Raw genomic sequence first — 22,920 nt, 5'->3', positions numbered from 1 at the left:
GCACCTTTTTAAAAAGTCGCATTTTCATATATCCCTGACCACTGCAAATACCCTTCTGAAAACACACATACTGCGACCAAGGAAAGGAATGTGCATAAATGAAAAGGTGCAACAAAAGGCCCAAAAAACGCACTGCGACAAATTAACCCAAAAAAACAAGGGTAAAGTGCTTCACAAATACCCCCCTGAGTCCTTAAAAGCAATGTAATGTGATCACATCATAGCCAGATGCTATCTATCCATCCATCCTCCCACCTCCCATGCCTATACATATTAAAAACACATTCTAACATTTTATTTTAGCAAACATATTTACATTTAATGCATAAAGAAGAATAACTGAAGAAAAACATTTTTGTAATTTACCCCAAATAAAACTTAAAAAACTATTATTTTACTAAAAGGTATTAAACAACAGCCATATGGAGCAAACAAATTGTAAGATTCTATGTTTCTAACCCAACGAATAAAAAAGAGCCATTAAAATACCAAGCATAAAGAATGACGGAAAAGTGTCTGGTCATTAAGTACCAAAATTCTCTGGTCGTAAAGAGGACAGTAATGACTAAACTAGTGAAAATGCACACCATCACACCACAACATGATATTTACTTATTCCTTATCCACAGGATAGGTAATAAGAGTCAAATTGGGAGGTATTATTCTACAGGGGCACCCCCGATATCACTAGAATGCTAGATTTGCCTCTCCATTTAATATAACGTCCTGTGGCCCTAATGTGATAGTAAATATGAGTCACAATACCCCTTTAATAATTCCATGATGGTGCCATGGGGGTGAGCTGAAATCCTTTCTCAAGTAATAACTGCAACACTATAAAAACTGCAGTATCCTTAGGCCTTCGGCACAGAGCCATCCTTATTTACTGATCAAAATAGTTGCCATGAATTTTACATATTATAAATTAGTAATACCGTTAATAAAGTATACTACCTGGACCTGTGTGATGTTTTCTCGACTTGACGCCCTGTGTGAGTATGTGACAGAAGGACAGAACAATCGGATGAGTATGATACAGGTCTACTTGAAGCATGCCAGTCCATGTGCTGTATCCTAAAAAAGAGAACAAACTATATATAACCACAATCACCCTTTGTATATAAATTATATGCATTTCAGTTGTGACAATCAGCACATACTTTACTCTTTACTTAATCCTTAAATTCTATATGTTTTTTTTTTGGGGGGGGGGGGGGATTTATCAAACCTTATTGAAAGGAACAATGGAGCAGTTGCCTATTGCAGCAATTTTTTTGGTATCTGATTGGTTGAGATGGGCAACTGCATCACTGCTGCTTTCAACAAGTTTGTTAAATCTCCCTCATTATATGTATACTTAATTATATTGTACATATTTTACACCAGCTGGATTATGTTAAGTAAAGCAGTTTTGGTAAATATTTTGCTGAGGCGTACGAAGAAAGTGTGTGTGCATATCTCAATGGGACAGGGATGTGGAAATCCTATCGCCCGACGCCCGGGACAAGTAGTTTTGGGCGCCGGGCAGGTGAATTGTTTATAGATTTAGCCCTGTATTGGGCAAGCAGGGACAGACCGACTTCCCCCTTATTTTTCTTTAATGCCGGAGTGAGGCGCAGGAGCCGATGGAAGTCTACACCTCACACCGGCGCTCAGAGTGTATGGAGGGGGCGGCGGCCTCCATCTGACCGCAGAGCCCCCTTATCTCCCCTCCCGGAGGATGGAGGACGCAGCTCAGAAGACACAGCAGGGGGAGAGAAAGGACAAGCACAGCTCTGTACACAGCTCCATCCCCCGCACACATCTCTATCCCTCCCCCTCCCCCTGCTCTGTCTCACCAGGACCTAATCCACCACGGGGAGGTTGCTTGATTGCACGGGGAAAACATAGAGCAGGGGGGTGAGGGGGAGGACGGAAATCTCACCTCACACCGGCGGTGACTACAGCTCTGATGGCCGGCTCAGGTGAGGAGACCGAGAATGCAGGCGGCGGCAGGAAGGGTGGTTGTATATGTAGGGTGTGAGTGTATGTGTAATGTGTGTATGTAATGTATGATGGGGGGGCAGCGGCAGGTGTATGTATGATGTGTGCATATGTATGGTGTATATCAGTGTTTCCCAACCAGGGTGCCTCCAGCTGTTGCAAAACTACAACTCCCAGCATGCCCTAGGCATGCTGGGAGTTATAGTTTTGCAACAGCTGGAGGCACCCTGGTTGGGAAACACTGGTGGATATGTATGGTGTGAGTGTATGTGTGATGTGTGTATGATGTCTGTCTATGTGTGATGTGTTTGCAATGTATGATGTGTGTATGATGTCTGTGTGATGTGTATGTAATGTATAATGTGTGTATGATGTCTGTCTATGTGTGATGTGTATGTAATGTATGATGTGTGTATGATGTCTGTCTATGTGTGATGTGTATGTAATGTATGATGTGTGTATGATGTCTCTGTGTGTGATGTGTATGTAATGTATGATGTGTGTATGATGTCTCTGTGTGTGATGTGTATGTAATGTATGATGTGTGTATGATGTCTGTCTGTGTGTGATGTGTATGTAATGTATGATGTGTGTATGATGTCTCTGTGTGTGATGTGTATGTAATGTATGATGTCTGTCTGTGTGATGTGTATGTAATGTATAATGTGTGTATGATGTCTAAGTGTGATGTGTGTATGTATGTAATGTATGATGTGTGGGGGGGCAGCGGCGGGTGTATGTATGATGTGTGCATATGTATGTGTGTATGTAATGTATGATGTGGGGGGGGCAGTGGCGGGGGAGGTGTATGTATGATATGGTGGCAGTGGCTGCTGTATGTATGATGTCTGCATATGTATGGTGTGTATATGTCTGGTGTGAGTGTATGTGTGTATGTAATGTATGATGTGGGGGGGGGGCAGTGGCGGGGGGGTGTGTATATGTATGATATGGGGCAGTGGCTGGTGAAAGGGTGCAGTGGCTGGTGAAAGGGTGCAGAGACGCGCGACTAAACTAATATGGGGAATGGAACATCTTAGCTATGAGGAGCGATTAAAGGAGTTACAATTGTTTAGTCTTGAGAAGAGACGTTTGAGGGGGGATATGATAAACGTATATAAGTATATTAATGGCCCATACAAAAAATATGGAGAAAAACTGTTCCAGGTTAAACCCCCCAAAGGACGAGGGGGCACTCCCTCCGTCTGGAGAAGAAAAAGTTTAGTCTCAAGGGGCGACACGCCTTCTTTACCATGAGAACTGTGAACTTATGGAACAGTCTACCTCAGGAACTGGTCACAGCAGGAACAATTAACAGCTTTAAAACAGGATTAGATACATTCCTGGAACAAAATAAGATTAATGCTTATGAAGAAATATAAAATCTCATCCCTTCCCCAATATCGCGCCACACCCCTACCCCTTAATTCCCTGGTTGGACTTGATGGACATATGTCTTTTTTCGACCGTACTAACTATGTAACTATGTAACTATGTAACTATGAATGTTTTGTATAGGAGCGGACTGTCACGTCGGGCATTAGGGCAGTTGTGCCATCTAATTGTATTTATTTTTAGTGGCACCCGCCCTAAATTGCACCCCCAGAATCCCGCCCCCTTCATACTCACCCGCCAACCAATAGTCCCACGGATGCACACAAACACACCCAAACCAAAACTACAACTCCCAGCATGTTGCACCATAACCTAAACTGTAGAACTATAAAGTGTAACATGCTGGGAGTTGTAGTTTTGGTTCGGGTCAGCTGCAGAGCTATAGGCTGCATCAGGGCATGCTGGGAGTTGTAGTTTTGGTTCGGGTCAGCTGCAGAGCTATAGGCTGTATCAGGGCATGCTGGGAGTTGTAGTTACTAACTGCAATTCCCAGTATTCCTTGACACATCCTATGGCTCTGCAGCTGACCCGAACCAAAACTACAACTCCCAGCATGTTACACAATAACCTTAACTGTACTACTATACAGTGCAACATGCTGCAACATCCACACAACCATAGGCTGTATCAGGGCATGCTGGGAGTCGTAGTTATCTAGTAACTAAATGCAACTTCCAGCATTTTCTGACACAAAATGCACCACATAAGAACACAGAACACCCCCAGTAACACATAAGTCCCTATTGAGACTGAAAAATAGTGATTAAAATATTTTAAAAAGTGTGTATATATGTGAATAAGCCCCTTTCCTAATAAAAGTTTCCAATTTTCTTTAAATAAAAATAATGTACAAAAATAAACATAAGTGGTATCGCTACATGTGGAAATGTCCAGACTATTAAAATATAATGTTTATTAAACCGTACGGTGAACGGTGTAAATGTAAAAAAATTGTCCAGAATTAATCTTTTTTGATCACTTCATATGAGAAATTTTTTATAAGGTGATCAAAAAGTTACATCTAGACTTTACTGGGCTTCCCTCGGGTGTCAGAGGAGCTACAGCTCTCCCGCCGCTAATAGCCTGGCATGCTGCGATCACCGTGGCCGCTATTAACTTAGACAGCGGTGATCTAATGGTTTGACAGCAGTGTCTAAAGGATCTTATATCCATCCCTGGTGGTCTAGTGGGGGGGATCAGACTATTTTGGTTGAAATTATTTCATCTACCAGGACAAGTAGATTTTCTTGAGGGACAAGTAGATTGTGTTCCGCTTTAGTCCCTTGGACAAGTAGTTTTTTTTAAATTTCCACACCCCTGATAGGAGCTTCAGCGTGTAACCGTGTGGAAAAGAAGCAATATGCAGGGGCGCTTCTGCCATGAGGCCATTTACATAAGCAACCTCACGCAAAGTCACCTAGTGCCAGAAGAGGGGCAGCATGGGAGTAGAGTAGCTAGCAAAGAGAAGGGGAAGGGTAGAGAGGCCGGCAGTGTTCGAGGAAAAGAAAGGATGTTTAGTTTATCTATTTATCTATCTTTCTAAAACTCAATGAATGTGTGTATGTATGTTCTAGCATAACTTCTAAATGGCTGGAGATATTTTGATGAAACTTTGCATACATGTTATGCAAGTGAAATTTCCCTTAGCGGACACCTCCCAATAGGGGACACCACCCAATAGTGGACATTTTTAATTCCCCCGCAGAGACCCATAAGACTTAATGTATTTGCACCCTCCGAATAGGGGACATTCCCAATAGCAGTTGCGGTCATACCCAATAGGGGATAATAGGGGACAAAACATTCCCAATAGGGAACAAAACACTCTCAATAGGGGACAAAAAACTCACAATAGATGACAAAACACTCCCTGTAGGAGACAAAGCACCCCCAATAGGGGACAACCAGGCTTATGTGCAGGCCCTACCTTGTACACAGGGCCGCTGTCCGGGGGTACAGCCAATACATTTGCTGTACCCCCTGCAGAAGCCCCAGCACAGAAGCAGAAGACAGATGTTTAAACAGTGGTCTGCTGCTTCTGTATGTCCGCCAGCCACATTATTCACACCCCACTCTTCTTGCCTGATCCACCCGTGCCACTTTACTCCCCTGTGCCAAATCATTCCCCCCCTTTATTACCCCTGTGCCACATGATTTCCTCTTGATCCCCCTGTGCTATTTAATTCCCCCTTTACAGCACTCTTTGCAAATTCATCACCCCCTCTTTACCACGCCCTGTGCCATTTCATTCCCCCTTAATCCCCCTGTGCCACTTCATAAAGAGGGGGTGATGAATTTACAAAGGGTAATGAAGGGGGAATGAAATGGCACAGGGAGGGGGGAGGGCAAGGGGAAAGGATGTGGCACAGGAGGTAAGGGGGATAATTTGGCACAATGCACAGGGGAATAAGATGGTACAGGGTATAAAAGGGGGGGTGGAATGATACACAGGGGGGGATAAGGGGAGATTAAACAACACTGGGAAATTATACTGTAATATTGCTTTTTATAGTGTTTTATAGGTATAGGTAATGTTTTATAGGTAATTGGAGTGAGTACAGTACAGTATTCCGTCATTTTGGAAGAATTTTTAGCCATTTTCACAATAAGGTACATCTCTCAATAGTGGGCACTTTTTTTTTATTCCCAGTGAGTGTCTGCCATTGGGAGATTCTACTGTATATATATATATATATATATATATATATATATATATATATGTCAACTAAAAATATAGTTGACAAATTAACTGTAAACCACCTCCTTAAGCAAGGGTGTTTTTTTTTTTTCTGAATTCCCATGCAAGTCCATAAGACTTCCGGTACATCTCCTGATCATGTTACTCTCAGGCTGCAGAGATTGCCCGGGACTTTTAAACATTCTGATGACTGTCCGTCAAGCAGGTGTGAAGAATAGTTAGTGCGGGGGACAGGATGTGAGGAAGAGATATGAGGACAAGAGCATCATTGCTGCTTTTTCTCTCCCACAAGGTTTAGGTAGGAAGACAGAAAAACGCTGAGTACTCTGCTAGTGTGTATGTGTGTGTATATATTATATATAAAGTTATTGACTTATATATAGTTATTTATATGTACATGGGGCCACTTCTGCCATGAAGCCACTTGTATAAGGGGTCTCAGGCAGGGCAACCTGCTCTCAGAAGAGGGACAGCATTTGGCAGGGATAAGAAAACCAAGGCCAGGTTTTCCCGCTGACTGACACATCCTGGGCTGCTTTTCATTACTGTAAGGGGGGCCGATGATCAGGACATGTCTGTCATTATGCTGGCCAGTCTGTCTGCTGGAGATAAAACATGCTGCCCTGAAAATACCGAAGGCGGTGAGTACACAACTTTGTGTTAGTGTCCCTATTAATGTGTGCTCTATAAAGGAATAATTAGTGCTTGTCAAAGGAAGCAGAACTCTGCTGGGTTCTCTGGTGAAAGCTATATTAAAGGGGTATTCCGGGCAAAAATATTTTATCCTCTATCCAAAGGATAGGGGATAAGATGTCTGATCAACTAGCTATTGTGTTCATTGTATTCCTTGACAAACATCACTCACTTGTCTGATGAAACAAAAGTCACTTATTGAATCCCCGATTGGAGTGCTACTGCGCATCTGTTTGCTATATATACAGTATATACACATACTGTATATAGGTATATATAGGGGCACCTTTCTGGCAGCAGAGCGGCTAAATTAACCCCTGCCAACATGTCACTTTTTTTCTGCTTGGTTTCTGTCTCCAATTGAAGTCAACTTCAAAGTTGATTGCATAGTTTTTTTTTATGTGAAAATTGGCCCGGGTTTTTCTCCAAAAACCATGAGGTTATTAACCTTGTGAACATGCCCTTAGAACTTGTGCATACAGGGATTTTTTTCAGGAGGAATCTGCAGATTTTGCTTCAGAATCTGCATACATGCTGGGGGAACCATTCTGACTGCTTCCTTCTTTACCGTATGCATTGTCCTTCTTGTGAGTAGTCTAGTTAGCCGCCAGGGAGCCATGCGAGGTGGTACCTATATTTTTGTTGTACAGGGGGGGGGGTTGAATGTTTATATTTCTTGTGATTAACTACCTGGGTATGGTTACCCTTATGCTTATTTCTGTTTCATACGCTTCACTGTTATCTGCGGTTCATACAAATGACTGGATGAATGTACTGATGTTTATTAGCCCACTTATTACTTGTCTATTGAATAGTCCAGGAAATGCCCCAGCTGAAGTTTTATTTTTGTAAAATCGTTAAAACAATAATGATATATATATATATATATATATATATATATATATATAAAAATCGGCATAAAATTCATGTGAATTCCAATTGTTTTCAATGGGAATCCTCTCCATAGTTTAAACAGTGTACTAAAGTTGTTTTCTGATGCAGATTAAAATCCGCTTCATGGAAACAAAAGCAGCGACATATCATTTCTGTGATACAGAATCAGTGCAGATTCTGTGCTCGGCAGCCTGGAGTTGGTTAGCCCCTGTGCATGATAACCTACACCTAAAATCTTCAGCGATTCTACAGTAAATACTCTTCAAATCCACAGGGAATATCTGTGTATGTAGCTTAGATTTCTGCCACTTCTGATTTGAACTGAAAAATCTATACTTTAAGGAATTTGGGTACATTTTTGGGTCACAAAACTTGGTTCCGAGCTAATTCAATGTATAGATTATGTTACTTACCTATATCAGCACCCTCATAACCTTTCGGGAAAAGTGGACGGTCAATCCTTGCGAGCAACCAGCTTCCCAAGAGTACATTAAATAAGACTCTGACCAAACATGCACCAAAGCCAAGGATAGCAGAATAGAACATGAAGAAGTAGCTGAAATTCTGAAATCCTCTCCTAAAAAAAAAAGCATGAAGTATAAAACTACCAAGCAAAATTATTTTAACTGTCTTAATGTAATTAATATAAACCCAGATTATCCATCATATGATGCAATAAAATGCCTGCTTCATTTTTGTGCCCTGTTGAATCTTGTTTAAAATGGGATATATTTTTAGGGACAACACCTTTCAGAATGCAGCAGGGCTGGTCCAGCTCTTCAAACTGGAAACAGTGGATTTTGCCAGGGAAAGCCACATCCAGGCAGGTATTTCCCCAGGGGAAAGTAGAATTCCAATGAATGACTGCCAGAAAGAAAGCTTTCCATTCTGCCTCATATAGTGGGCCTGAACAGGGGATCTTTCTCTGTGACATCCATGTGCCCTAATTAGAGATGAGCGAACTTACAGTAAATTCGATTCGTCACGAACTTATCAGCTCGGTGGTTGCTGACTTTTCCTGCATAAATTAGTTCAGCTTTCCGGTGCTCCGGTGGGCTGGAAAAGGTGGATACAGTCCTAAGAAAGAGTCTCCTAGGAATGTATCCACCTTTTCCAGCCCACAGGAGCACCTGAAAGCTGAACTAATTTATGCAGGAAAAGTCATCAACTGCCGAGAAGTTCGTGACGAATCGAATTTACTGTAAGTTCGCTCATCTCTAGCCCTAATATACTGTAGATAGACAGGGGTTGTTTTCATAGAAAGCATAGTCCGCAGCACTTTCCAAACACTTGCAATAAAGATGAATGCAAAATTTTCCAGTCCCGTATCCAAAGAAGAAGAAAGTAAGAACATGCTTAGGCAGTGATAATAGAAAAAACTCTTCATTCCTCCGTGTTACAGTGCAACGTTTCAACCCTAATGGGGGTTTTTGTTAAACAATAGTACAATTGTAAAAGACCTTTATTTTATATACACCTATCAAAATCAGCATACAAGTCTTGTAATGGTTGACATGTGATCATATTCAAAATAAGCATACCATTCATGTGATGGTTGACATGTGATCATATTCAGGACCAGTATACAAGTTATACTGTAAGAAACGTACAGAAAGGGTAAGGTTGCATTCACACTACGTTCCCTCCCTACGGCTGCCAGATCCGACTGGGAAATTTCAAAACCGGGAGCTCCCGTATCCCAGCGGGACTGGTGCCGAAACCCATTCACTTTAATGAGCCATCCCGAGTCAGACAGTGACTGCGGTCGGCTCATTTTTGCCCTGTATCCGGTTTTGTGACCAAACTTGAAACCGTAGTATACCATGGTTTTAAGTCTGGTCACAAAACCGGATACAGGGCAAAAATGAGCCGACCGCAGTCACTGTCTGACTCAGGACGGCTCATTAAAGTGAATGGGTTTCGGCACCGGTCTGGCTGGGATACGGGAGCTCCCGGTTTTGAAATTTCCCAGTTGGATTCGGCCGCCGTAGGGAGGGAACGTAGTGTGAATGCAACCTTACATGATCACAGTGCTTCTTGGACCCTTGTGGAATCAGTGTTCAGGTATATTGGTTGTTTTGATGGCTTACCAGAGTGTTGGTGCAGGGTAATTGCATTGCAGATCCTCTTCACTTCAATGGGAGCTTCTCTGCAGTTACTCAGCGCCAACAGTAAAAACAACGTATGGTGCCAAGGCTTATGGCTCCTGTACATTGTTTATTTCTGGTATTGCTCAACTACTGATGACCATTAAAAGTTTTTGTCCAGAAAACCCATTTAAATCAAAAGAATAAAATAAAATACATTGTATAATGTTTAAAAAAAATAAATAATAATAATAATTTTTAAGATTCAGAAATGCTAGATAGCCAGATGATCATGTGAATTGGGGAATCCCTAGCATGCATCAAGTCATTTATTTGAAAGGCATGAGATAGAAATCCTAGGTGCATACAGATAAACTCATTGAATGAAATATTGGCATAAGCTGTATATGTTTATTAAAAGAAATCACCTGTTATTGATAGCTAGTGGCTTGTTCTTATCACTTGATGAGATTTTATCTTGTAGGAAAATAAATTGTGCTGCCAAGATCTGAGCAACAATCACCGCAATCATGATGACCATTCCCAATCTGCAAGACATATGACACACAGCTATAAATACAGTTCAAGAACATTAGCATTACATAGGCAGTCCAGGCAAAATTGGTTTTCCCTTGTGGAAGCTAAATGCATCATGTAAGAGGAGCCTCATCCTGGCTAATAGCATGTAACTACTGGGAAGGGTTCAAACTATTGCCTGGACTGCTAAAGTTGTTCGGAAAATTGCATCATGATCCTCAGAATATAAACATTTAAACGATAACATTTTTTTAAATGCCTGAGATTTTATAGTAAAGTGTCAGAAGTTTTTAGCAGTGGGGCTCCGGATGCAGAGACCCACACCAATTGCTAAATCGGGCATGCTGCATATGGATTTAGAGAAGACGGATTGGTCCGTACGGGGATCGGACCTGCGACTTTGGCATTATTAGTACCACACTCTAACCAGCTGAGCGTCTAGCTCAGCTGGTTAGATCGTGGTACTAATAACGCCAATGTCGCGACCTATAAATCTGACCCCTGCCGATCAATACGCATGGCATATCTCGCTGCCTGTTTTTACCTTAAGGACCAGGCCCATTTTGGCCTTAAGGACACAGCCGATTTTATTTTTGCATTTTTGTTTTTTCCTCCTCGCCTTCTAAAAATCATAACTCTTTTATATTTCTATCCACAGACCCATATGAGGGCTTGTTTTTTGCGTCACCAATTTTACTTTGTAATGACATCACTTATTTTACCATAAAATGTACGGCGCGACCCAAAAAATATTATTTATGTGGGAAAATTGAAAAGAAAACCACAATTTAGCAAATTTTAGAATGTTTTGTTTTCATGGTGTACACTTTACAGTAATAATGACATATTTTCTTTATTTTGTGGGTCAATATGATTAAAATGATATCCATGATATATGCTTTTCTAAAATTTGATCACTTAAAATTTTTTTTTAACAAAATTAGTATGTTTGAAATTGCCCTATTTTGACCACCTATAACTTTCAAATTTTTCCGTACATGGGGCGTTATGAGAGCTAATTTTTTGCGCCGTGATCTGTAGTTTTTATCAATACCACTTTTGCTTAGGTTTTACTTTTTATTCATCTTTTATTCATTTTTTTGGGAATAAAATGTGACAAAAATGCAGCAATTTTGGACTTTATTATTTACGTTTACTCCATTCCCTTTACAGGATAATTATCAATATATTTTGATAGTCCAGACTTTTATGCATGCGGTGATACCAAATATGTTTATTAATAATTTTTTAATGCTTTTTTGGAGGTAAAATGGGAAAACGGATGATTTACGTTTTTATTGGGGAGGAGATTTTTCTAATTTTTAAACTTTTTATTTTTTACATTGTTTTTACTTTTCTATTTATAGCAATCATTGGATTGCTAATACTGTTCAGTGCTATGCCTAGGGCATAGCACTGATCAGTATTATCGGTGATCTTCTGCTCTGGTCTGCTCGATCTCATACCAGCGCAGAAGACCCCTGGAGACGGAAAGAAGCAGGTGAGGGGACCTCTGTCCGCCATTATGGATGATCCGATCATCCATTTAAAGTACGCACTGCTGCAGATGCCGTGATCTGTATTGATCATGGCATCTGAGAGGTTAGTGGCGGACATCCGCATGATCGCAGATATCCGCCATTACCGGTGGTTCCCTGGTTACGGGTCCAGTGCTCGCGGTCATGGCGGAGCGTAAATGTACGTCAAGGTGCGTTAAAGTACCACGGCACCATGACGTACATTTACGTCCATTGTCGTTAAGGGGTTAATGACCAAGCCCAATTTTTCAAATCTGGCCTGTGTCTCTTTAGGTGGTAATACCTCTTATATGCTTTTACTAAGCGGCGTGATTCTAAGATAATTTTTTCGTGACATATTGTAATTTATATTAGTGGTAAATCTTTGTTAAAGGAAAACGCTCACCTGTTCACCTGCACTATAACCCGATACACTGGGTTATAGTGCGGGTGAACAGGAGACTGATGTGGGGTCTCGAACTGCTGTACCCACCTGCAGTCCAGCTCCGCCAAAGGTCCCCCTTCTTCAAGCACTCACTTGCACACAGAGGTGGGCCTGCTGGCTAGATTTAAATATTCACGTGCCTACTGAGTACTCACATGACCGGCGCTTATGAATATTTAAATCTAGCTGGCGGGCCCGTCTCGGTGGGCAAGTGAGCGCTGGAAGAAGGGGGACCTTTGGAGGAATGGGGTGCCGGACTGCAGGTAGGTATAGCAGTCCGAGACCCCGCATTGGTCTCCTGTTCGCCCACACTATAACCCGGTGTATCGGGTTATAGTGCGGGTGAACGGGTGACCGTTTTCCTTTAAATAATACAGAATTTTTTGTGGAAAACTCCCAAATATTGAAAAATTTTAAATATTCTGGCTTTTCTTAAATTATTATTTTTTTTTTTTTTATGGCATTCACTGTATGGTCAAAAGTATGTTATTTTTATTCTGTGGATCGGTACGATTATGGTGATACCCAATTTATATAGATTTTTAGGTTCTTTTTCCTTTTGTCAACAAAATCCTTTTTTCCCTTTTTTGTGTTGTCATGTTCTGACACCATTGTGTGAGGGCTTATTTTTTGTGGGACAAGCTGTACTTTTTATTAGTGCCATTTTTGCAATTAATACCTTTTAATCTTTTTACATTCCACATTTTGGACCAAAATTTGCGTTTTTTTGTTGTTGTTGTGCTTTTGTTGTTTTTTTACATCGTTCGCTGTGCGGGTTTAATACCATTATCATTTTATTGTCATTAAGGACGAATCAATACCTATTATGTATAGGTTTTTTATTTTTTAGGTGAAAATATAGGGTTTTATTGAGAAATAGGCATTTATTTTACACATTATTAATTTATTTAAAAGCCATTTATTTTTTACTTTTTACAGGTTATACTATGCTGCAGTACATCTGTACTGCAGCACAGTGTAACAGTCAGTACCACACTGAATAACAGCCTGTGCGTTCCAGCCTATGGCTGGACCACACAGGCTGCCATACTAGGCAGACAGGAGGCCATCAGCTGGCCTCCTGCTGCCAACGGAATCCCATGATCGCATTGCGGGATCGCCGTTGGTGGACAGGGGGAGCCCCCTCCTGTCAACCCCATATATTCCGTGATCGGGACCTATGATTTAAAGCTGCAAAGACTGGCGCAATCCCGATCTCAGCAGCTGCGGCAGGACTCCGGCTGTGATAGACGGAGTGGCCTTGCCGGCGATCTCCTGCAGCACATCACGCTGTGAAAGAGATCGCTAGGATGTATGCATACGTTCAGTTGCGCTTACTAGCTAGCAACTTGGATGTATGCATACATCCTAGGGTGGAAAGGGGTTAAAAGTTATATTTACCCATCTGTGTATCCTATATTTTCTTTAAAAAAACTAAAAAATGTTATTGTTTGTTTAGGCCGGGTTCATACACATTGACCAAGATTTATCAAACTGTCTTAGGCTGGGTCCACACTACGTTTTGTCCCATACGGGAGCGCATACGGCAGGAGGGAGCTAAAACCTCGCGCTCCCGTATGTGACCGTATGCGCTCCCGTATGTCATTCACTTCAATGAGCCGACCGGAGTGAAACGTTCGGTCCGGTCGGCTCATTTTTGCGCCGTATGCGCTTTTACAACCGGACCTAAAACTGTGGTCAACCACGGTTTTAGGTCCGGTTGTAAAAGCGCATACGGCGCAAAAATGAGCCGACCGGACCGAACGTTTCACTCCGGTCGGCTCATTGAAGTGAATGACATACGGGAGCGCATACGGTCACATACGGGAGCGCGAGGTTTTAGCTCCCTCCTGCCGTATGCGCTCCCGTATGGGACAAAACGTAGTGTGGACCCAGCCTTAAAGAAACACCTCAACCAATCACAGCTCAGCTTTCACTTTACCAGAGCTCATTAAGAAATGAAAGCTGAGCTGTGATTGGTTGCTATGGGCAAAACCAGATAGTTTTTGTCCTCAGACAAATGGATAAATCTGGGTTAGTATTTTGGTTAGTATTTTAACCCAAAACCATGGCCAAAAACACACAAAAAAAATGCTAAACTTTCCATTATAGTTTTCTCTGTATTAGTTCCACTCCTTGTTTTGGCTAAAAACGGAATAAGATACTGTGTGTGAGTCCAGTGTTAAAAAGGGGACATTTGAGCTCATAATATTGATGGCCTTAGGATAGGTGATTATTATGAGGTAGCTGGTGGTTTTGGTATGGAAGGTCCATAGGAAAGCAGGATTCTTACACTGCATAACCAAAGATCTGAAGAACCAGCGTTCCTTTCCCCTCTTTGATTGGGACGACAAACCAGAAAGTTATGATCAGACTTATCAAGAAGAACATGATGTGCAGTAGAAAGTATCCTAGGGAAAGACATAGAAGAGACATTAAAAGGTGCACAGCGGGCTCCGTACAGATATTTCTATTGGATTCCTCAATAATAAATCATTATATTATTAGTATGTGTACATTTCTACTGCATGTCAGCATATGTAACTAGGGTAATGACTTACATTACAATACGGAAACAAAACTAAAAACAACTGATGAAAAATCGCCATTTTTTTTATAAAGAAGAGCTACCGTATTTTTCGCCGTATAAGACGCACTTTTTCTTCCCCAAAACTGGGGGGAAAAAGTCGGTGCGTCTTATACGGCGAATACACCCCTATCGCGGCGGCCATCAACGGCCAGGACCCGCGGCTAATACAGGACATCACTGATCGCGGTGATGCCCTGTATTAATCCTTCAGACGCGGCGATCAAAGCTGACCGCCGCGTCTGAAGGGAAAGTGACACTAACCCGGCTGTTCAGTCAGAATGTTCGGGACCTCCGCAATTTCATCGTGGTGGTCCCGAACAGCCCGACTGAATAGCCGGGTTAGTGCTTACAGGACACCGGGAGGGACCTTACCTGCCTCCTCGGTGTCTTCTCCGTTTAGAGATCCCCTGTGTGGCCGGCGCTCTCCTTCCTCGTCATCACGTCGTCGCGTACGTGCGTCACGACGTGATGGCGGCGACGGAGAGCGAGGATACCCGGCCGGCAGCAGAGACGTTCCGGAGCGACGGAGACACGGCGACAGCGATGGAACGTCATCCAGGGCAGCGGTGACGGGTCCGGAGCGGCGGGGACACGTGAGTATTATCTCCTATGCAGTGGTCTTCAATCTGCGGACCTCCAGATGTTGGAAAACTACAACTCCCAGCATGCCCGGACAGCCAACGGCTGTCCGGGCATGCTGGGAGTTGTAGTTTTGCAACATCTGGAGGTCTGCAGGTTGAAGACCACTATAGGGTTCAAAATCTTTATTTTTTTAGATTTTGCACCTATAAATTGGGTGCTTCTTATACGCCGGTGCGTCCTATAGGGCGAAAAATACGGTATAAGTTTTTCACACAGTCTCTAAGAGAAATGTATAAAATAACTTCACTATGGGGGAGATTTATCAAAACCTGTGCAGAGGAAAACTTGCCCAGTTGCCCATAGCAACCAATCAGATCGCTTCTTTCATTTTTCACAGGCCTTCATAAAAATGAAAGAAGCACGCTGATTGGTTGCTATGGGCAACTGGGCAGGTTTTCCTCTGCACAGGTTTTGATAAATCTCCCCCTATATGTTTCTGTAATACTATGTATAAAATTTTATTTACAGACAGCAGATAAGTCATTTTCCACTTACCCCATAGCAAATATGCAATCTGATTTCCGGTATATCTGATACTGGCCGCCTAAAATGCAAGCACATTTAAGAAATGGAAGAAACACGTGTTTTTATGTATGTACTTTGGTACAGGTGGCTGTGCACATATTTAAAAGAGAGTTTTCCGTAAAGATAATAACAATGGAAATCTCAACAGTTCTTTTAGTCCCTTATGTTCTACAGTAGCTATTGCCTGTAATAAAGCAGATTTCGAGCAATACTAATATTGTAGAGGATTATGGCATTACCAGGATAACAGCAGGGCGACCTGTGCTTGGAATGTCCGAGTCACCTTTATAAAGTTTCTTCATTTCTTTTCTAAAACAAACATGAAAATGTTGGCAGAGACCTACAAAGCAATGTTATATCGTACATATCCTAGTCACATCCTATTCCACACTAGCCGTGCTCCGACAAGATCCCCCCATAATACAATAATATGCATGCTACCCCATCTTAGTACAGCGCACTGAACACACCCCTATTATAATAATGTTCACACCCATCTGATGGATTACCTGAATCTTCAGAGGGGCAATAAACCCCTTTAGCTCAGAAACAGGGGCGGGCACGACATTTCTCTTGATATGATATCTTGCTTCTGCCTCTTATAGGGGCTTTTGCTATTGGCTCTTTGCTCTATGTTTCTACTTTTCTTGTAAAATGTTTTTATAAATTTTTTTATGGAGATTACACATAAAAAGAAGAAAAAGTTTGGCAGTACCATGGATTACTTTTGGTGATTTGGCGATATTGTACATGCAAAAATAATTTATTTTTATATTTTGGAATTTAAAATTTTAGTCTTTCTTAAAGGAGTACTCCGGTGCACACTTTTTTCATTTTATCCCGTCCGGGCTGCAAAATAAAAGAAAACACACTTTCTCTTACCGGCCAACGAGCCCCCGGAGCTCCGGTACACTCCGGTACAGGTGTTCGGTCCCCGGGCTGTATTCTTCTTACTTCCTGTTAGCCCGGCACGTCACACGGAGCTTCAGCCTATCACTGGCCGCAGCGATGTCCCGCCTTGGCCAGTGATAGGCTCAAGCTCCGTGTGACGTGCCGGGCTAACAGGAAGTAAGAAGAATACAGCCCGGGGACCGAACACCTGTACCGGAGCTCCGGGGGCTCGTTGGCAGGTAAGAGAAAGTGTGTTTTCTTTTATTTTGCAGCCCGGACGGGATAAAATGAAAAAAGTGTGCACCGGAGTACTCCTTTAAGTATATCCATACCACATCCAGGACACCGACAACTGTAATACTGTATGTATATACATTTTTAGTTTTTAGTTTTTGTTTTAGGAACTAGCATCAGTATTGGTGAACACAATATGGGAATGGTCATACCTGTAGCTTGCAAGGACATGCAGGACAAAGATAACACTTGTAAAGGCAGAAGGAAAGGTCGAATAAAACCAGCAAGCTGAAAACAGAAAAGCAAAAAGACGGTTTTGCAGCAGCTGGGAGCATTACAAAAAACACACAACGTCACTATATTCTCATTTGGTATCTAACCTCTTAACCGTAGTAACACCCCTTTGGTTTGGTCGGAATAGGAGAGGTTAACTGTTCCCAGTATCCATCTGTCCAGACCTTTCACAGCTTTTGGTGAGACAAATAAATCTACAAGGACAAACTGAGAGGAATCATGTGATTAGCTGTGCGGAGCGGAACATGGGCCCAGTTGTCTGTAAAGTGTCACCTTTGCCATATTCTACTGAAGCTCTAGCTATCCTGGCTGACTACATTGTTACATTCTAGCCATTAATATACTGTAGATAGGTACAGTTTATGTGTGACATACATTGTACAAACAGGTCAAACAGAGCACCGCTGTGACTATTATCCTGGTAGGAAATTTGAAGTGCATATCCCACGTGTATATCTTCCACCTCTGTGGAGCGTTCTGCTCATTCCTAGATGGAAAAGAAAGTTGATATGAGAGCAGCAAGACTGAGAGACATGCACGTAACGAAAGCAGGAGACTGGATATAAGAAGCTGAACAACTATTCATACACATCATCCAGATGCTCCTGCATTGTTACACAATTACATAAGTACGACGATACAGACCAAAGCCTGTATACATTGCTCCACAAAAATGTCACGCAGTGTAATCTGTGGCTTATAAATGTCAATTGAGGTTATGCAATTTTTTGTAAAATGTATGACTTTTCATGTCATACTCTGCAAGCGACAAACAATGTGAGTGTTGTGTCCCAGGGGGCCATAGTGTAAACATGATACCTGTCATATTTGGGTACTAGGTTTCAGGTAAAACTGGGTGAGATCTGAGAAATCCTGGGATAGTTGGAAATCCTCAGCAAAGTTGTAAGGGACTTTGGTAAATTCTGTTGTCAGGCCTGGATATGTATGGAATGACTGGCAGGTTGGTAGTGGGGCCTGTGCCTTCCTGTCCAGTCCAGGTTTTCAGTTTGGCCCAAGTCAACTCAGGTTTTTGGAGGCTAGCACATTACTCTTGTACAATAGAAAGGAAAATACGGCACTCACCGGATCTTCTGATTTTCTTCTTTATTGAAGATGTATACTTACATCATTTCAGGGGAGAGACATACAGGGGGTATATCAAGGTGAGGCTACAGCTGCCATTTCACACAATCACATGCTTCCTCAGGCCTCTGGAGAGACCTGACAAAGCATGAGATTGTGCAAAACAGCAGCTGTAGCCTCACCTTGATATACCCCCTGTATGTCTCCCCCCTGAAATTATGTGACCACAGTTTGTCTTATATTTAAAGTACGCTAGCAACTAATAGCTCAATTAAAACACGCACCTCGGGAATAGCAGCAGAGCCGGACACACCATTTATTTATTTTTTTGCTTGTTGTGTTCCAGAGCACTATATGGGGCTTAGTTTGATGCTTTCTTTTTAAGTCAAATATATGTTGTGAAACTGCTTTTTCTAATGTTTGGCACTTTTTACTACCTGTACCAATGCAACTGGCAGGCACTGAAATGGTTACCAAAGGTTAAAGGGGTTATCTGGTGAATTATTTTATTTTACTGCCTAATAAAACAAAAAAAAAAATTTAGCACCCCTTTCTTGCTCCCACTTATACCCAGATATCAGGATGCCCAATCTGCAGCCAGTGCTTTCCTAAGAGCTGCATATCATAGCATCTGCAACTGGGGAAATTGGCAATGCCGTTCACCAATCACTGTCTGAGATGGGACACTGTGATTGGCTGCGTGTCGCTGTGACCTCACGTCTGCAGCTCTGGTCGGTTCAGCAGACTGTCAGTGGAGATAGGCCAGAGAGGGGGAATCCTGATACCTGAGGCTATGAGGGAGTGGAGGAAGGAGAGTTAAACTTTTTGTTTTATTATATAGGCTGAGGACAGTAGTAAAAAGTTTAAAAAAATTACCAGATAACCGCTTTAAAACCCGCAGACACTAGAAATAGCTAGAGGTTAGGCAACACTGCCAGCTACACCAGAGTATTACTGAGTATTACTCCAGAAATTAGGGAGGAATTATAAGCCTTTGTGGTACCCCTTGTTTTATGGTCTTGTAATAAAAGTTATATCTTAAAAAAGTTATTATTCTGTGAAAACAAGTAGATGCCAAGCTGCTCCTTGTAATCTTCATGGCAAGACCATGTAAACGGAGTGAGGACTTTTCTAGTATATTTCTTAAGGCATAACCCCTGGTGCAACCAGGGACATTTACATGCCACCTAAGGGAGGCATCAGCCAGAAACACTGCATTTCAGGACTAGTGACACACTTTAATGGCAGCACCTCTATTTATAAATTTGGGTAACCCTTTAACAGCCATCGGTATTGGGGGTAAGAGACAATCTCCTAAGTAAAGACCCATTTGACCTTCTCTGCATCTTCCTGTGCCTGTTATTCCTGCACCCACACCATCTTGGGCCCCGCAACTTCCACCTCCCGGTCACAGACAAGGAGTGTGCCATTTATTGAAAAAAAAACTTGTAAATGCCTATGACCTATGGGAAAAACATTTTGGACTGAAAAACCACTTAAGCGACAAGTGACATAACTGTGCCCTTTCTAAATGGGAATACTAGCTTCACTTTAAAGTGTTACTGTACCTAATGTTATAGGATTACATTGCCTGCTTTTATATGACCTGTGAGGGAGATTTTATGTATGCCTCTCACTGTAAACGATTTGTACTAGTGTACTGTATAATAACATTGATGTTTTCTTTTCTTTTTTTTGTACCATGTACCCATATTTGTATTGCCCTTGTATTTTATTGCAAAATAAAAATTATTATTTAAAAAATTGTTACTGTAATTAGGAACAATTTTTGTCATGATTATTAGACATGTCAAAAGTTTTTGTTCGCATCGAGTCTCATTCCTAAGACCAAATTCGATCGTGAGTTTTTAGTCAGGGAAGCGGGCGACATTGCGCTTTGCTTCCTGGTCTACCGAGAGATCTGTCCATTTCTCTGTATATTCTGTAGAGAGATAGAAGTGTACAGTGACCCCTTGACCTACGATGGCCCCGACATACGATCATTTCAACATGGGATGGCCTCTTAGAGGCCACCGCATGTTGAAGGCAGCATCAACATACAATGCTTTTTTATGTTGGGGCCATCACATAAACGGCTATCCTCTTCTGGATCCCCTGCATCGTCGGCGCTCTTCATCGTCGTCATCACGTCGCTGCGCACGCCGTCCCATCATCCAATAGGAGCGGCGTGTGTAAGAACGTGATGGCGGCGACGGAGAGTGAGGATGCCGGGGAAGCAGAGGCCTTGCCGGAGCATCAGGGACACCTTGGGGACGCGGCGACAGCAATGGAAAGTGACATCCCGGGCAGCGGTGAGTGGCGGGGACAGGTGAGTACAACTTCCTCTAACAGTGGTCAACGGCTGTCCGGGCATGCTGGGTGTTGTAGTTTTGCAACATCTGGAGGTCCGCAGGTTGTAGACCACTGTCCTATACTTTACATTGCACGGATCCCTCAACATACGATGGTTTCAACAAACAATGGTCCATTTGGAACGGATTACCATCGTATGTTGAGGGACCACTGTATACAGTTGGCCTGGTAGCAGAGCACAATGTCGCCCGCTTCCCTGACTAATAACTCACAATTGCAGTTGGTCTTAGGAGTAAGACACAGTGCAATTAACAACTTTTAATATGTCTGATTGACATGTCAAAAGGTGTTTCTAATGCTTTAGGCACACTTTAAGCACACTTACGTTTCAGGAGCAGGTTGTAGGAGATGCCTAACGTAGTTGGTCAAGTGCAGAGGTAACAAAGGTTCCTCTTCATCCTGCGATGATACAATTATATAGACAACATGTTATATTGATAAAGTGCGTGTAAAAGTTTGCAGAATGTCTGACATAAGAGTGTTGGGAAGGGGCAGTACCCCATAATTGTACCCCATAATTGTACCCCATAATTATAAGCGCTGCGGAATCTGTAGGCGTTATATAAACAAATAAAATAAATAATACTAGAGGACAACCCAGTTCCTTTTAACATACCTTACTTTCCATCTGTCTGTAAATTGAGAGAACTGTCATTATTAACAATTGTAGAAATCTTCCCACCAGAAACAGGCAGCAGGCCAGCGATGGGATGGGTGTGAAGAGGAGTATGACCGAGGTCTGCAGAAGAGATAATACTCATGTTTAATGGATCATTATGAAGAGCATACAATAAAAGGGAAATGCGATTTCACAGCTGAATGTTTAATCTGATAATATATTCCTTCTGTACGATGGTTTGTTACTAGGGAAACTATTCTTTGGTGGCTACAACTAGATATTATACCGAACGTTACATGTTTGGTAAAGAGAATAGAGAAAACTCACATGAGCTAATCTCTGGCATTGTAATAGGTCTGCCAGCTGCACACAAAACCTGCAAGGATAGTAATACAATGCATTAGTGTTATGACTGATAGATACATGTAATAGCTTTTTAGACTTTGGCAGGACTTGCACAGTAAGAATACAAAGCATAAAAACAATCACCAACATTTATTTACTTAGTTACTTAGCTTTTATGTGGCTGTTTTTGTTGCAGTGAATATATATATATATATATATATATATATATATATATATATATATATATATACACAGTGACCCCTCGACCTACGATGGCCCCGACAAACGATAATTTCAACATGCGATGGCCTCTCAGAGGCCATTGTATGTTGAAGGCAGCATCGACATATGATGCTGCTGTGTGTCGGGGCCATCGCATAAACGGCTATCCGGCAGTGCTGACTGCTTCACCTGCCGCCAGATAGCCATTTACGGTGCCCCGTGTGGTCCGCTGACGATCACTTACCTGTCCTCGGGGCTCCGGCGCGTCCTCTTCGGGATCCCCTGCATCATCGGCGCTCTCCATCGTCGTCATGTCGCTGCGCATGCCGTCCCATCATCCAATAGGAGCGGCGTGCGGAGCGACGTGATGGCGGCGACGGAGAGCGCGGATGCCAGGGAAGCAGAGGCCTTGCCGGAGCGTTGGGGACACCTAGGGGACGCGGCGGCAGCGATGGACAGCGACATCCCGGGCAGCGGTGACGGTCCGGAGCGGCGGGGACAGGTGAGTACAACTTCCTCTAACAGTGGTCTACAACCTGCAGACCTCCAGACATTGCAAAACTACAACACCCAGCATGCCCGGACAGCCAACGGCTGTCCGGGCATGCTGGGTGTTGTAGTTTTGCAACATCTGGAGGTCCACAGGTTGTAGACCACTTTCCTATACTTTACATTGCACGGATCCCTCAACATGCGATGGTTTCAACAAACGATGGTCCGTTTGGAATGGATTACCATCGTATGTTGAGGAAACACTGTGTGTGTATATATATATATATATATATATCCGCAATCCATTTATGACAGCATTTCTCACGTGTGAATACCAGGTCAGTTTCATTTGTTTAAATAT

The 22,920-nt window shown here is 42.4% G+C and overlaps 1 protein-coding gene across 4 annotated transcripts in view; it reads right to left on the bottom strand.

Annotated features, from left to right (window-relative positions):
- Window positions 1–22,920, bottom strand: part of LOC130368750 (stimulated by retinoic acid gene 6 protein-like) — a 47,471-nt gene that overhangs the window by 5,800 nt on the left and 18,751 nt on the right. For all 4 annotated transcript variants that reach the window (XM_056572904.1, XM_056572905.1, XM_056572901.1 and 1 more), the window contains 12 exons: window positions 21,828–21,876; window positions 21,498–21,620; window positions 21,207–21,280; window positions 17,801–17,912; window positions 17,512–17,632; window positions 17,344–17,419; window positions 16,246–16,315; window positions 15,977–16,025; window positions 14,543–14,660; window positions 10,179–10,298; window positions 8,077–8,240; window positions 955–1,074 (listed from right to left, as the gene is read on the bottom strand). In XM_056572904.1, coding sequence (XP_056428879.1) covers window positions 955–1,074; window positions 8,077–8,240; window positions 10,179–10,298; window positions 14,543–14,660; window positions 15,977–16,025; window positions 16,246–16,315; window positions 17,344–17,419; window positions 17,512–17,632; window positions 17,801–17,912; window positions 21,207–21,280; window positions 21,498–21,620; window positions 21,828–21,876 — 1,196 coding nt within the window. The remainder of the gene's footprint in view (window positions 1–954; window positions 1,075–8,076; window positions 8,241–10,178; window positions 10,299–14,542; window positions 14,661–15,976; window positions 16,026–16,245; window positions 16,316–17,343; window positions 17,420–17,511; window positions 17,633–17,800; window positions 17,913–21,206; window positions 21,281–21,497; window positions 21,621–21,827; window positions 21,877–22,920) is intronic.

The sequence above is a fragment of the Hyla sarda genome, chromosome 4 (assembly GCF_029499605.1).
Source record: "Hyla sarda isolate aHylSar1 chromosome 4, aHylSar1.hap1, whole genome shotgun sequence".
NCBI lineage: Eukaryota > Metazoa > Chordata > Amphibia > Anura > Hylidae > Hyla > Hyla sarda.
The sequence above is the reverse complement of the archived record's forward strand: the minus strand, read 5'-3'. Positions and strand labels throughout refer to the sequence as shown.